The 12,401-nt window shown below is 50.9% G+C and overlaps 1 protein-coding gene across 5 annotated transcripts in view; it reads left to right on the top strand.

The window, feature by feature from the left end:
* Positions 1-12,401, top strand: part of ASCC1 (activating signal cointegrator 1 complex subunit 1) — a 27,362-nt gene extending 14,961 nt beyond the window's left edge. For all 5 annotated transcript variants that reach the window (XM_090144938.1, XM_090144942.1, XM_090144941.1 and 2 more), the window contains 3 exons: positions 1,845-1,972; positions 3,227-3,306; positions 12,068-12,401. In XM_090144938.1, the coding sequence (XP_090001064.1) occupies positions 1,845-1,972; positions 3,227-3,306; positions 12,068-12,184 (325 nt within the window). In that variant the 3' untranslated portion in view covers positions 12,185-12,401. The remainder of the gene's footprint in view (positions 1-1,844; positions 1,973-3,226; positions 3,307-12,067) is intronic.

The following is a 12,401-nucleotide window of genomic DNA, read 5'->3' as shown; positions in this document are numbered from 1 at the left end:
GAGGAAATGAGGGAGCACTCAGAAATATGAGGTAGATACTGGATGACAGAAGTGCCCTTCAGTCAGTGCTGTAGAAATCACTATGTATCAGCTCACTGAGCTGTAGACCCCTTTTCTTCTGAGTCTCCGGATCACCCCTTACATGTGGCACTTGCAAGTTTGCTTGCGCTTCTGTGCGTGTCTGTGACCAGACAGGTGGAACCTAAGCGGAGCGTAACATGGGGCAGGAGCGTCTGCCCATGTCTGGGGACTGCTTGGATTGCTGGGGACTGATCTTGCAGCTTCCCTCAGGTGCCAGTGCTGCCTGTTCTGCTGAGGAGCCTTTTAGCCATTGTGCTGGAACAAAATGTGGATGGGCTGGCAGGTCTGCCTGTGGCTGGGGAGAGAAATGAGACCTTCCAGTCCGCCTGCCATTGCAACTGTAGACATGTTTCCGGAGAAAGGGGCTTGCTGCTGAGGTAGTGCCTCCTCTGTCCTTCACGGAGGTCCCTAGCTGAGGTTTTGGCTTAACCCAAACCTCGTGCTTTGCATGGCAACTGGAGGCTGCCAAGCTTCTGTTTTGCAACACTGTTTGTTGCTTTTGCTTGGGAATAGGCTCAGAGAGCGCCATGTGGTTGTAGCGTTTTCTTCTCAGCCAGGCAGGTCCTGCCCTCACCTGTGAATTGATGCATCTCTCCCAGCAGAATGAATTGGCACTTGTCTCTCTTGCCTGCTAAAACCTGCCTCTTTTTGCTCAGAGACATGAGCAAAGCAGTCTGGAAGCAGTTTTTCAGCTGCAAGGCCAATGCTGGAGGATCACAGCAGCCATGTGCTGTGCCATGCTGCGCCACGCTGTGCTGTGCTGGCTCAGACTGCTGCAGCCCATGTGAGAGGTGTGTGCCTTCCTGCCTCCTGTGAGGCATCCTGCTGGCTCCGTGTGGCTCTTGGAGTGGATGGAGGTGGAGTTCCTTCCTGATCTTTGGATGATCTTGATCAGCTTAAGCCATAAAGCAGGAGATTTGATTTACCCGACTTAGCTTGCATAACTGCAGACAGCATTAGGGGATGGCAAGCCCTTCTGCACATAGAATGGCTCAGACTGAGAGAGAGAGATCATGCTCTGATGCCTCCCGTACGGCAAATAATTTCCATTATAATTCATTCTAATTTGTTTTATTTCCTTGATTAACTTTATAATGCAATAAAGCCCCATTTTCACTTGAGCTATTCTCTGTTAATTTGTTTTAGTATTGTCCGTAATGATATTCATTTAATCTTTGTCATTGCTAATTTTAAAAATCACTGAGGTAAAGCCAGAAAATAACAGAAAACCATGACAGTCGGAAGTTGGAGAGTCTAGAAATTGCCGCGTGGCTGCCGGCAGCCCACTGGGGGTGAGGATCAAGCAGGCAGTGTAGGAGCTGGCAGCCGGAGTGTGGCCACCCCAAGCCCTGGGGCCAGCCAAGCCTTTCCCAGCTCCAGCCTGCTGCTCTGCAGAGCTGCAGGCCCTGTGCCGAGTGAGTCCCATGGGGGCCGAGGTGCCTGAACGCCCCGGGGATCATAGGTTTGGGCATTGGCAGCAAACTCCTTGCTATGCTAAATCTGCCCTGCTTTGTGGACTGTGTGCAGCAGAAGCCGTGTGAATGGAGGAAGGACATAGGAAGCCTTGTGAAACAGCCAGAACTTTTTGCAGGATAAATGAATTCTGATGGCTCTGTTTGCTTCCCCTGCTCTCTTTTCCCAAGTGAATGCAAAGACCTCATTTCACACATGCTGCCCTTCCTGGCAGAAGAGTGAAACACTGACAGTGCAGGAATTTCTCCTCGGCTTACTTTGCTCCGTTCTTTCTCCTTTTGCCTTTCCAGGCTGCAGGTGATTGCTGATCAGTTGGTGGAGAGGTTCGTAGCCTCTGGTCTGATGCTTAGGGAATGGGATAGGGTGAAACTGCACGCTACTGTCATGAACACACTCTTCAGGAAAGACCCAAGCGGTGGTGAGTATTCTTGTTATTTACTGGTAAATGCATCGAGTTGGAAGGGACCCTGAAAGACCATCTGGCCCTACTGCTCTGCAGTGAACAGGACCACCTACAGCTCCATTAGGAGCTCCAAGTCCTGTCCAGCCTGACCTTGGGTGTCTATAGGGACACCACCTCTCTGGGCAGCCTGTGCCAGTGCCTCACCACCCTTACTGTAAAACACTTTTTCTTTATATCTAAATCTCCCCTCTTTCGGTTAGAAACCATTTTCTCATGTCCATTTAACACAATACCACTGAACAGGAGGTGTTTTAGTCAGTAACTGTTGATTTTTACACTTTTTGTGCTGGGTTGCTTTTTTTTTTTGTAATTATTTTTGTGCTTATTTTAATCTTAAAAGTGCCTTGAAGATTGTATGGGGGATGTTGCTAAATAAAACCCAAGAAAAACTGAAAAAGCAGCCAGCAGAGCTGGAGGAGGCAGACGTGCTTTGAGTACCTTCTGGGTCCTTTCTAAGGTTCTTCCTCACAATTTCAGACCCGCTCTTGGCCAGCAGCACTCACAGGAATCTTGCCCTTAGGACGGGGGGGCATGCTGGCAGTAGCATCCAGTCTGTGTGCTGAACTGTTCTATCAGGCATGTGAGGCATTCGGAGACAATGAGGAGAGCATTACCCAGACAGCCATAGAAATCACTTTACGTTCGATATGGGATCTGATTAGCATTGTTGGTTGTGAGTGGGAACTCACAGTTAATGCTGGAGATGTAGAAGAAATATTGAATGTATTCAGTGAGTGTGGCAAAGGTCCCTTAGAAAGAACAGATTATGTACTTAGGGATTATAGAAAACTTCAGACGTCCTCTGGGGAGATGGATCTGAGATGGAGACATTTGACACTCACTGTAGGCCTGGATCGCTGTTCTCCATGTCTCAGTGGGTGGCTGCTTCCTTGCCTCACATACGCACACGTAGATGGTATGCAGGGATGTTCCCCACAACAGGTGCCCTCCAGAATCACCCTAACACCAGCTGTGTGCAGGGTCTTTCCTGCAGGTGTTGCAGGTGATCCTGGTAGAAGCACTGATCCCTGCATAGTCAGCACGGATCTCTTTAAGATCAAAGTGGCAGTTTTTTTGCATGAAGAGCTGTGCAAGGATGGTTTATCAGCTGGCAGCTGATTTTGAGGAGAAGAGGATTGGCGGGTGAAGTAGAGCGCACACAGTTCTCCTATCTGAAGCTCATTCTGGTGGTGGCTTTTCTCTTTCCAGCTGAAGAACGAAGCAGCACAGTGACTGGTAAATCATCCTTCAAGGAGAGGGAGTCGTTTAATGGGCGAAACATCCTCAAGGTCAGTGTGAAACAATTAGAGAAATGGAGCCAGCTGCTGATTTTAGATATCCAGAAGAGGTTGAAGCATCTCTTTAAAACTGCTTTTGTCTTTGGCTTATAGGATCTCCCAGAGCAGGGGGGCATCTGTTTAGGAAATAAACAATCTAGATCACTCCTAGTTGGGAGCTGTACAGTATTTAACAGAAGTGTTCTCAAAGCTGGTGAGCTCAGATCAGGAATACATCACACAAATGCTAAGTGGGTGTTGGTGTTGTCATTCACTTTGCTCATGTTTTACCCTAGAGACTTAGGCTCCTGTTGGTTTGCAACCCACCAGAAAGGCAGACTTTGTTGCTCTTGTTTCACTCACTCATGCTTGTTTTTATGCTGCTAAAACTGCCATTTCACATGCTCTTTTTGTTTGTTAAATCTCTGCTATTAGTTTGCATGGTTCTACTCCAGAAAACCAGTGCATAGTGGGGGTCTGAGTCAGCTTTAGTATTGATGGGAGGGCAGGAAGCGAGATACCCCAGGCTGCAGAGGTGGCAACGCTGAGCTGTTATGCAGTGCTCATGTCCCATGAGTGTCCAGGAAGAAAAGACAAGCCTGGAGAAGGAAATCAGCGCTGGGTTGTAAACCAATTTAAATCCTCACTGTGTGAGCTGATTTCTTACGATAAGAGGGAGGCAGGAGAACGCATGAATATGTGCATTCACATCATGAAATGATAGATGTTCTGGCCACAAATTGGCAGCAGAGAGACGAGCGAGGATGCAGGTTGGATGTGAAATGGACAGCTCGAAAGGACTGTGGGGCATCAGGGGACAAAAGAGGTCTGTTTTGTGTTTGCAGTTCTGCTGCACCGTGCATTAGGTGTTGGCTGCATAGGATGTGAAGACAGAGAGCAGAGCTGATTGATCTCCTCTGCGCAGAGGACAAACAAAGGGACAAAATTAGGTTAAGCTCTCGCCGGCTGTGTGAGCATGGTGTCATGACTCAGCACTGCCACGTGTGGAGCACTTGCTGTGAGACCTCAGGGCTGCGTGGTGGAACAGGCCAGTGATGGATGTGGCCCTTTTTTCAGCTCCCCAGCACCTGAGCTGACTCCGTAGAAGGCAGATAGCAGCCTCAAGTGCCTGGAGGGACTCAGTTTCCAGGGAGTGTCTGCTTTTTGCTTTGCCCATCAGTCCTTTTTGCATTTGCTGATCTTGTCCTTGGGCTTCAGAGAGACATAAAATTCAGCTGCCCTTGTTCTTTAACATTCCTCATCCAAAAACACATGAAAGGCATTACGCTGCTCACTCAACTGTTTGCAACACTCGTGGGTTGCACTGTGGGGCCGGGAATCTCATGGTGCATGATGCTTAGAAATGCCCCAGCCCTACCTCAAATGCCATTTTTTATTTGGCTGCTCTCTGAAATCAGAGCACTTTTAAAACCCCTAATTGATTCTGTACTGATGTAGCCCAAAGAGCTGCTGGCTGTTTGGATTGTTGATGATTACTTCAAAGCGTGCCTTCCTGCAAGAATTGTCATCCTTCTCCCCCACCTCCACTACATTTCCTAACCTACTCACTTTGTATTTCCCTTTGGTCTCCCACGTGCCTGCAGCAGAGCGCCCGTTGGCATTAATTAATTACATGAGTCATAAATAGCTGCAGGCTTCTTACCCGAGGAGCCCGGCCCCAGCTGGCCGCCAGTGTGCTCCAGCATGACCTTGCAGAACTGCACCACGTCCTCTTTTATATACATTATTTATCTGCTGCTCAACGACGTTGCCCTCTCGCAAAGTGGCTGTGTTAGCTCCTGCAGCAGGATCTAAACGAAGGGCATCGGGGAGCGTGGTGTCAGGTCATCATGCTGGGCCTCCTCCTTGCCCAGCTGTGGCACTGCCAGGCATGGGCTTGAAGCAGAAGGCAGGACCTGCAGGTAATGGTGCACAGCAAGGTGAGGATGGTCCAGTTCTGCTGCTCCCCGGGGCCGCAGCTGATGCCTGTGTGCAGATGCACTGGCAGCAGTGTTTGCCGATAGGCTGCCTGCGCTACCCCGGGCTCCAGCTGGTATTTTGCTTTTGGCAGAACTCATCAGAATTTTATTGAATAATCCTTTGTTCTCCCCATTCCACGGAGTTAAACACACACTCCTGTTTGTGCTAATAAATCGTTGTGCAGGCCGGTGCCTTCCCACACTGCTCAGAAAATAGATCCTGTAGGATGAGTTACATTGAGGAGTTTAAATTCCCTCTGTCTTGAAGAATATTTGTGCAAAAGGTTCCTTGGTTTGCTTGGTGCAGAAAGCCCAGGGGAAGCGTGTGAGTGATTTGTGCCTCCCATGAAGGTGTGAGACGCTTTGGCTTTGTTCTTGTCTAGCTGAGTCCCGAGGAACAGGGCTGCTTTATGAAGCACTTCATACAGAGCAGTATGTATTGCTTTCAGGGAGGTGGTGTGCCAGCTCCTCGCACGTCCAAGTCACGGACCACAATCCTGCTCCAGCATCTCCCGTGTGAGTAAGGTCAGGCTGGGCACAGCGGGGAGATGCCAGCTTGGCAGCCCCTTTGTGCTGCCTCCTCTTCCTCCTCCCCTGCCCTGCAGGGTGGCTGTGTGCCCAGTGTCGCAGCTGGTGCAGTGCTGGCACTGAGGCGGCCGGGGCAGCTGCGTGCATCTCCGGAGCCAGGGCTTGGCTGCCTTCAGGCTTTTATTTATTATTTACTTGGTCATTTATTTATTTTCCCCTGTGAAAATGCGAAGGCTGTGATGAATAAATAGAAATGCAAAGGAACGTGAAGATACAGCCAAAATGTTCCAGGATCCTTCAAAAAGGCTCGCAGTAGGAAGAGAGCCATCTGAACTCACACAGTGTTAGAACTGAAGGATTGTATCTTGAGGTTTGGGATGTAAAAGGGTGGCCTGTGCTGTGTGTGGACCAGAAGTAAGCACGTTTTGAGCAAGGAAAAGGGTGAACCCTGCCTTAACAGCTTACGAGATTATGGACAGAGAGAGTAGCTCTGCAGGTGCTGTGGAGCAAAGCTTCAGCAGGCACTGAGCTGAGGTGCCAGGCCTGGAGCTGGGTCCATCAGGACAGGGGCATGTGCTGCTGGGACAGTCAAGGCATGACCCAATGGGGCTCCAGAATTTAAGGGCATTAAGTTATGGAGCCGTGTCTTCTGTCACTTGGTGTTTTTATTCAGTGACAGACCAGTGCTGGTGGGTTGCATGCAGACCTGGTGGTGGTCTCTTGCTTCTTCTGTCTTGCCGGGCAAGAGTAGTGCAGCAGCTGTGGTATTGCAGCAGTTCAGTTTAAGACGTTTGATGCAGCACCACGTGAAAGCAAAATCTTGGCCTTCCTGTATCCTGAAAATACCCTAAGCCCAGCAAGCTGTTAAGCAGAGCAACATCTGCCCCTGCACAGTCACTGCTGCCAGTTCTCCTGTGGACTGAGGAGTACTGCATATGTTCTGCAGCCTCTGGCACCCAGACTGCATCTCTGCAGCTTTCCTTTGGGAGTTAGAGGAGATGGACTCTTTTCCCATCATAGTTTCTAAATCAGAAGACCTACGTTAGGCGAGATCAAGGCTTCCTAGTGTGCAGAAAAAAGGATCTGGTGGTCCTTTGTGGTGAGACGAGAGTATGTACCCAGCACAGCTCTGAGAACTAGAGCAAGTGTGTGCTCCGCAGAGGGGAGATCTCTGCCTTCAGTTCTGATCGTGCTGCTATCGAGGGAGAGATGGGCAGTCAATGTATGCATGATTCTGGGGGGAAAAGGAGATGTAGTTGGGTCACTGTGAAAATGTCTACCTACATGCGGGCTGTGTTTAGTGCAGGAAAAGAAAAAAGAGTACAATGATGAGTGAAAGTGGGGAGCTCATCACAAAGGCACCCTGGCCCTTCTGCTGGCTAATCCTCCCCCTCTGCCTGACTTAATGGGCTTGCTCTGTGTCCAGGCTCCTCCTCCTCTCAGTGACTGTGAACAGATCTGGGAGGTCACATTGATGGGTCCTTGTCCTGGTGTTCCCAGGTGTTTTGCAAGCCTCCTGGCATCACTGCAGCAAAGCCAAAGCCTAGGTCCTACAGCACCTGCAGCAGCTGTTTTTAATGGGAAGTGCTGGGTGCCACAGGGGTGAGGCTGCTTTGGAGAGATGCAGGGGTTGATTATTAATTCCTTAAACCAGTTGTACCATGAATCCCTCACATTGGAAGTTAGCAGAGCCTTTAATTTGCTGGGGTGTTTTATTCTTGTCAGAAAGATGTGCGAGGATGCAGTAACCTCCAAATGTCCCACTTGTGTTTGTTTCTTAGTTTGCAGAATGCCTTTCACCATAGCAACTAGGGCTTGCTTTCCTCAAATGCATGAATTTTCATGGATTTGCAGCAAGGAGGGGAAACGACCCAAAACCCTGCACTAAAGCAAAGGCTTTGCAGCGTGGCAGAAGCGTCACTGGGTTCTGCTCATGCAGGACGAACCAGACAGTCTCTGCTGAACAAAGCCTGGATCTGGCCCCACATAGCTCTGCTGGGAAGAAGGCAAGCCTGCGTGTAGCCTCCCTCCCTGTTTGCCCTGCAGATGGAACCCAGCAATGAGCTCCTCCTGCCTCAGGGATGTAGAGGACAGTGAGGCCATGAGCTCCCTTGGCCCTTTCTGAGCTTGTTGCTTTATGATCACCATGTAAAATAGATGCAAAACACCCATAAAATGGCATTTGCTTATTTACCAAAAGCTCCATGGCATTTAGGTGGCATTTACTCTGGCTCAGCAAAATAAAAATATAAGTAACAAACCGCCTGTCACGCATGCCAAGAACGCCTGAATTCTGTGCATCGCTCACTCTGACGAGTGGTGCTTTTCCAGGTAGAATTGGTTTATGTGTGACTGCTGTCCAAGGGGCAGCATGGGTGATTTAAGCAGGAGGGTTTCTCCTTTGTCACCGCTGACTCGTGTCTTGCACTGGGCTCGCACTAACCCTGGGTGCCCATCACTTGTCTGTAATTTCAGGTCTTGTGTTGCTTTGCTGCAGAGCAAGAGAATATAAATGACTGGACGAGACAGGCTGAATGCTAATGGTGAGGGAGTTAGTGCTCTGCTTCTAGCACAGACCTGCTGTGCTCCCCCAAGACAGGCTGCCAGGGCTTCTGTGAGTAGTTTGCCTCCCTCCTGAAGTCTGGATGCTTTCTTTTTTGTAAGGGGAAGGAGGCTTTGGGTGCCCAAGCAGTGTAAAGAGCCACAGGAAGGGAGCCCTGAGCACTGTCAATAGGAGGTGGGAACTCTGTAGTGAGGCACTGCTGTGGATGGGTGCTGCCTACCTGCTTCTGGTGCTTGTCTTGTGTTGCTGCTGGTGAGCCTCCAAGCGCAATTAAACCCCTGGCAGATAGTCATTGGCATAGTGGTGTCCGCAGTGAATAACACAGGAATCAGATGTTTCTTTCTTGGCACCAAACTGTCTCAGAAAACATATTTTGAAAGTGAAAATAGAAGAGGAAAAAATCCATTAATTGAACAAGCTTTCCAGATCTTGACAGGTTGCCCAGTTAGGTTTCATCCTCTGTGAGCCCACAGAGGATTTGGTTCGGGTTTGTCTGGGGGACTCAGGGAGCTGCGGTTCAGGCCTCTGCTGGAAGGGTTTGCTGCATTTCTTGGGGTGAAGAGGGAGGAGCTGCGGGGCAGCTTCTGGAGGTGGAGGCTGTTAGGTTGGCCAGCAGAGCTTTTAGCAGAAGTGCATGAAACCAGACATGCTGACCCCGCAGGTCCCCGTTTTACCAGCAGTTTCCCAGCACTGGGTTGTGTCTGTGAGCGGGAAGCAGCTGTGACAGAGGAGGAGCTCTGGCAGACAGAGAGTTTGCTGGAGTCGGATGACTTCACCTGGTCTTTCAAATTTCTAACCCAGCCAAGGAGAGCAGGGTACCTGGCTTTTCCTGCCAGTGGGCCCCAGGCAGACAACACTACACGCCTGCAGGGCTGATTCACTGCGGGCAGTTTTGTACTGCTGAGCCATTGTGCCCCTGCCCTGGAGCACTGCTTCCCAGCCTGGAGCTCCAGCAAAGCCAGCTTCTCCCCACAGAGCAGGTGTGTGTGTGCACCTCTGTGTCTTTTTCTGTGGTAATGCTGTTCTTTGCTGGGAGTTTTTAACTGTAAGGCATTGTGGTGAATTTTTACTCCCGTGGCTTTTCTGAGCTCTCAGCAGGGCAGCATGGGCTCGTTATCAATCCCAGATGGGTCATTTTTGGCTGACTGCTGGAGACAACGTAAGGCTTTACAGCGATCAATAACCCTGACGGCAGCACAGAACCCTGGCCAGGCAGTGTGAGCACAAGCCAGAGATGACGTGGAGGAAGTTTTAAGTACCTTGGCCTTCCTCCCATCACCTGGGTTCCTTCTGTCCTCCCACTGCCGTTAATACTTCTCACTCTTATTGAGCCCATGACAGGTGACGTGAAGGCACGAGCTTGCATTGGCAGCTCTGCTCTCTGGCAGCGAAGCCAAAGCGTGCTGCAGCCGTCCCAGTGCGAGGCAGTGCCATGATTTATTGCTGCTGTTTCTGGGTTTGCACACAAAGGTGCCGCTGCACTCCAGGAGAGCTGTTTGACAAACGCCCGAATGCATACTTCATCCAGAAATCCTCTTTTGCATTTATTTCCCCAGTGCTTTGGTCATATTTGCTTCACATGCTGAGGCAAAGGGGGAAAACATGCAGAAATAGCCCTCCTGGTTTTAATGTGCTGCTCTGACTTTGATAAGGAGTTGCTGTGGTTGGGGGCTGATGTTTGGTGGTGCGTGTTTGGTTGATGACTGCAATTGCTGTTTGATGCGCAAGTATTTTCCTGCTGTGCAGGCTCAGCACATCTCCAGTGCCTTCATGCTGAGGTGCAGGGCTCGAGGTTAAATGTTAGCAGTGTGCTCCCTTGTTGAGATCTAATTCAATTTGGGAAGGCAGAGGGTACTTAGTTGAGTGATGCTATTCCTTCAAGGGGCATTAGGAGGTGGCACAGCGTGTGCGGGGTCAGCTCTGCAAATTGAGCTTTTCCTCCATTGGGCTTGTTTTCATTTATAGTATTAAGAAATCCCCCATCCCACCCCCTTATTTATTCCTCAGGCAGTGAGGATGTAAATCCGTTGGCATGTTTGGATTTAGGGCATTGCCTTGTTGCTGCTGAGCCTGGAGTCCTGCTCCAGCCAGATGCCACGGCTTGTGGCAGCCCTGTGAGTGACCGGCATCTGCTCCCTGCAGATCCACACCTCCTCCCCCTCTGTGGCCCCTCTGGGAAGGGGAACTGCACCAACCTCCAGGGCTCTCCTTTTCCAGAAGAAAAGGAAAAACACAAAGTGCTCTTCCATTTCATTGGCCTCCCCACAAGCAGAGCGTTTCCGTGGTGGGAGATATAAATATCTTTCCCAGCTCTTGCTTGGCTTCTCCCTAAGATAAATAGATGTGGAAGAAGGAAGTGGAGGCTGAGCCCTCTGAAGCCTCTCCCAAGCCCCCGGGATGACTGTGGGACGTCTGCTTGTCATAGAGGCACAGAGCCCTTGGAGGAGCTGCTCCAGGGCCTCATTCTCAATTGCCTGCAGTGGATCTGGGCTGTGTGGTGCCATGACTCTGATACTCGTGCATGGTATCCAGTTGCCTACGAGCGCAGAGGAGCATCAGTGAGGAGCTGGCTTGAAAGGAGAGCAGGAAAAAAATAGGGCTGTGGCTGTCCTTTAAATCTTGTAGTGCATTTGCTCTCAGAAAGTACAGCTGCATTACCAAAAATCAATAGTCCTAGCAGTGTTCTCCCTGGGAAACACACGCACTCAGACTCGCAGGAGGTGGTAGTGCTTAAAAAAGGCCATGGGAATACCAAGTGCTTCAGTACAAAGGCTTTGCTTCACTTCTAGCAGCGTGCAGGTGGAGGAGCCTTGCCCCAGCTGCTGCCTTCTGGGGCTCTCCCATGGCCTCCCATATCCAGTGGGAGCTGCCTTGCTGGCTGCTCGAGGGGCACCTTCCCACTCTGCTCTGCCCAAACGAGAAGAAAAGGAGACCATCCTCTTCCCCAACATCTCTTATTCATGAGGCATTTAAGTCCTACTCAGGCTTTTGGGAACATAATTAATCTTTAATTGTATTCATCTTTAATTGCATCAAATGGAGTTTGTGTGGTGGCAGTCATTCCTCTTCCCATCCTCCGCACCCCTTGGAGAAACTCCCCTGGGATAGCCTTGTTCCAGTGGGGCTCTGGAGAAGTGATGGGCAATGGAGAGCTGTGGGGTGCTTCCTCCAGGCCAGCTGTTGGGGATTTGACAATGAGATGCAGGGAGGAATCGGCTCCGTGGAGCAGTGCTTTTAATTCATGGGTGCATTTTCTGCGTCCTCCTGGAATGGAGCAGGAGCAGCACGTTGCTCTCAAAGGCACTGCGTTCCCAGCAGTGTCACTGAGCTTCCCTGTGGGAACCTGATGTCATCTTTTGGCTGGCTTCGTGGATGGGATGAATGGGCTGAGGCACGCCTCTGGCCTCGGCACGGCTCACATGCATGAGCCCGCTGCCAGTCCCTTGCCAAACAAAGGAAAGATTGTTGAGCAGAGCGGGGTCAGTGCTGGGATGGTGCCTGCTGACCCCGGTTAGGACCGAGCTGTGACCACACGCCCTGCGGCCTGGGCCAGGAGCAAACACCCTCTCCTCAGTGTGCGTGCCGTAGCTGTGCTGGGATGGGGGGAGCAGGCTTGGCAAGCGGCATGCGGCCCTGCAACAGGAGCAGCTGCAGGATGAGCTGCTGTTGGTGTTCCTGAATGGCTTTTTCTCCTCTCACGCAGCTCTTTGAGAACTTCTCCTTCGGCGAGGCGCAGCTGGACGCGGTGCTGCTCTCTCAGCGCTACTCCTCGGATGCCTCTGGGTACTATGGCACAGCAGGGCGGCTGCTACTGCACTGATCTAGGGGTCAGTTGCTGCACAAGTGATGGACGGTAGCGACTGCACGTGGCTTGGGGGCACCTTCTGCCTTGTAGCATGGCCGTTCTGCAGGGGGGGAGTCTGGAGGTTAATGGGGGGGTGTGGAGCACCCCCGCACTGTTCGACCACGGTGAGGGCTCAGCTCCAGCAGCGTGTCTGCCTGGTGTCAGCCTACAAATAAAGGAGTTCTGTCCACGA

Source organism: Phasianus colchicus, chromosome 8, assembly GCF_987193195.1.
Source record: "Phasianus colchicus chromosome 8, bPhaCol1.hap1.1, whole genome shotgun sequence".
NCBI lineage: Eukaryota > Metazoa > Chordata > Aves > Galliformes > Phasianidae > Phasianus > Phasianus colchicus.
The sequence above is the reverse complement of the archived record's forward strand: the minus strand, read 5'-3'. Positions and strand labels throughout refer to the sequence as shown.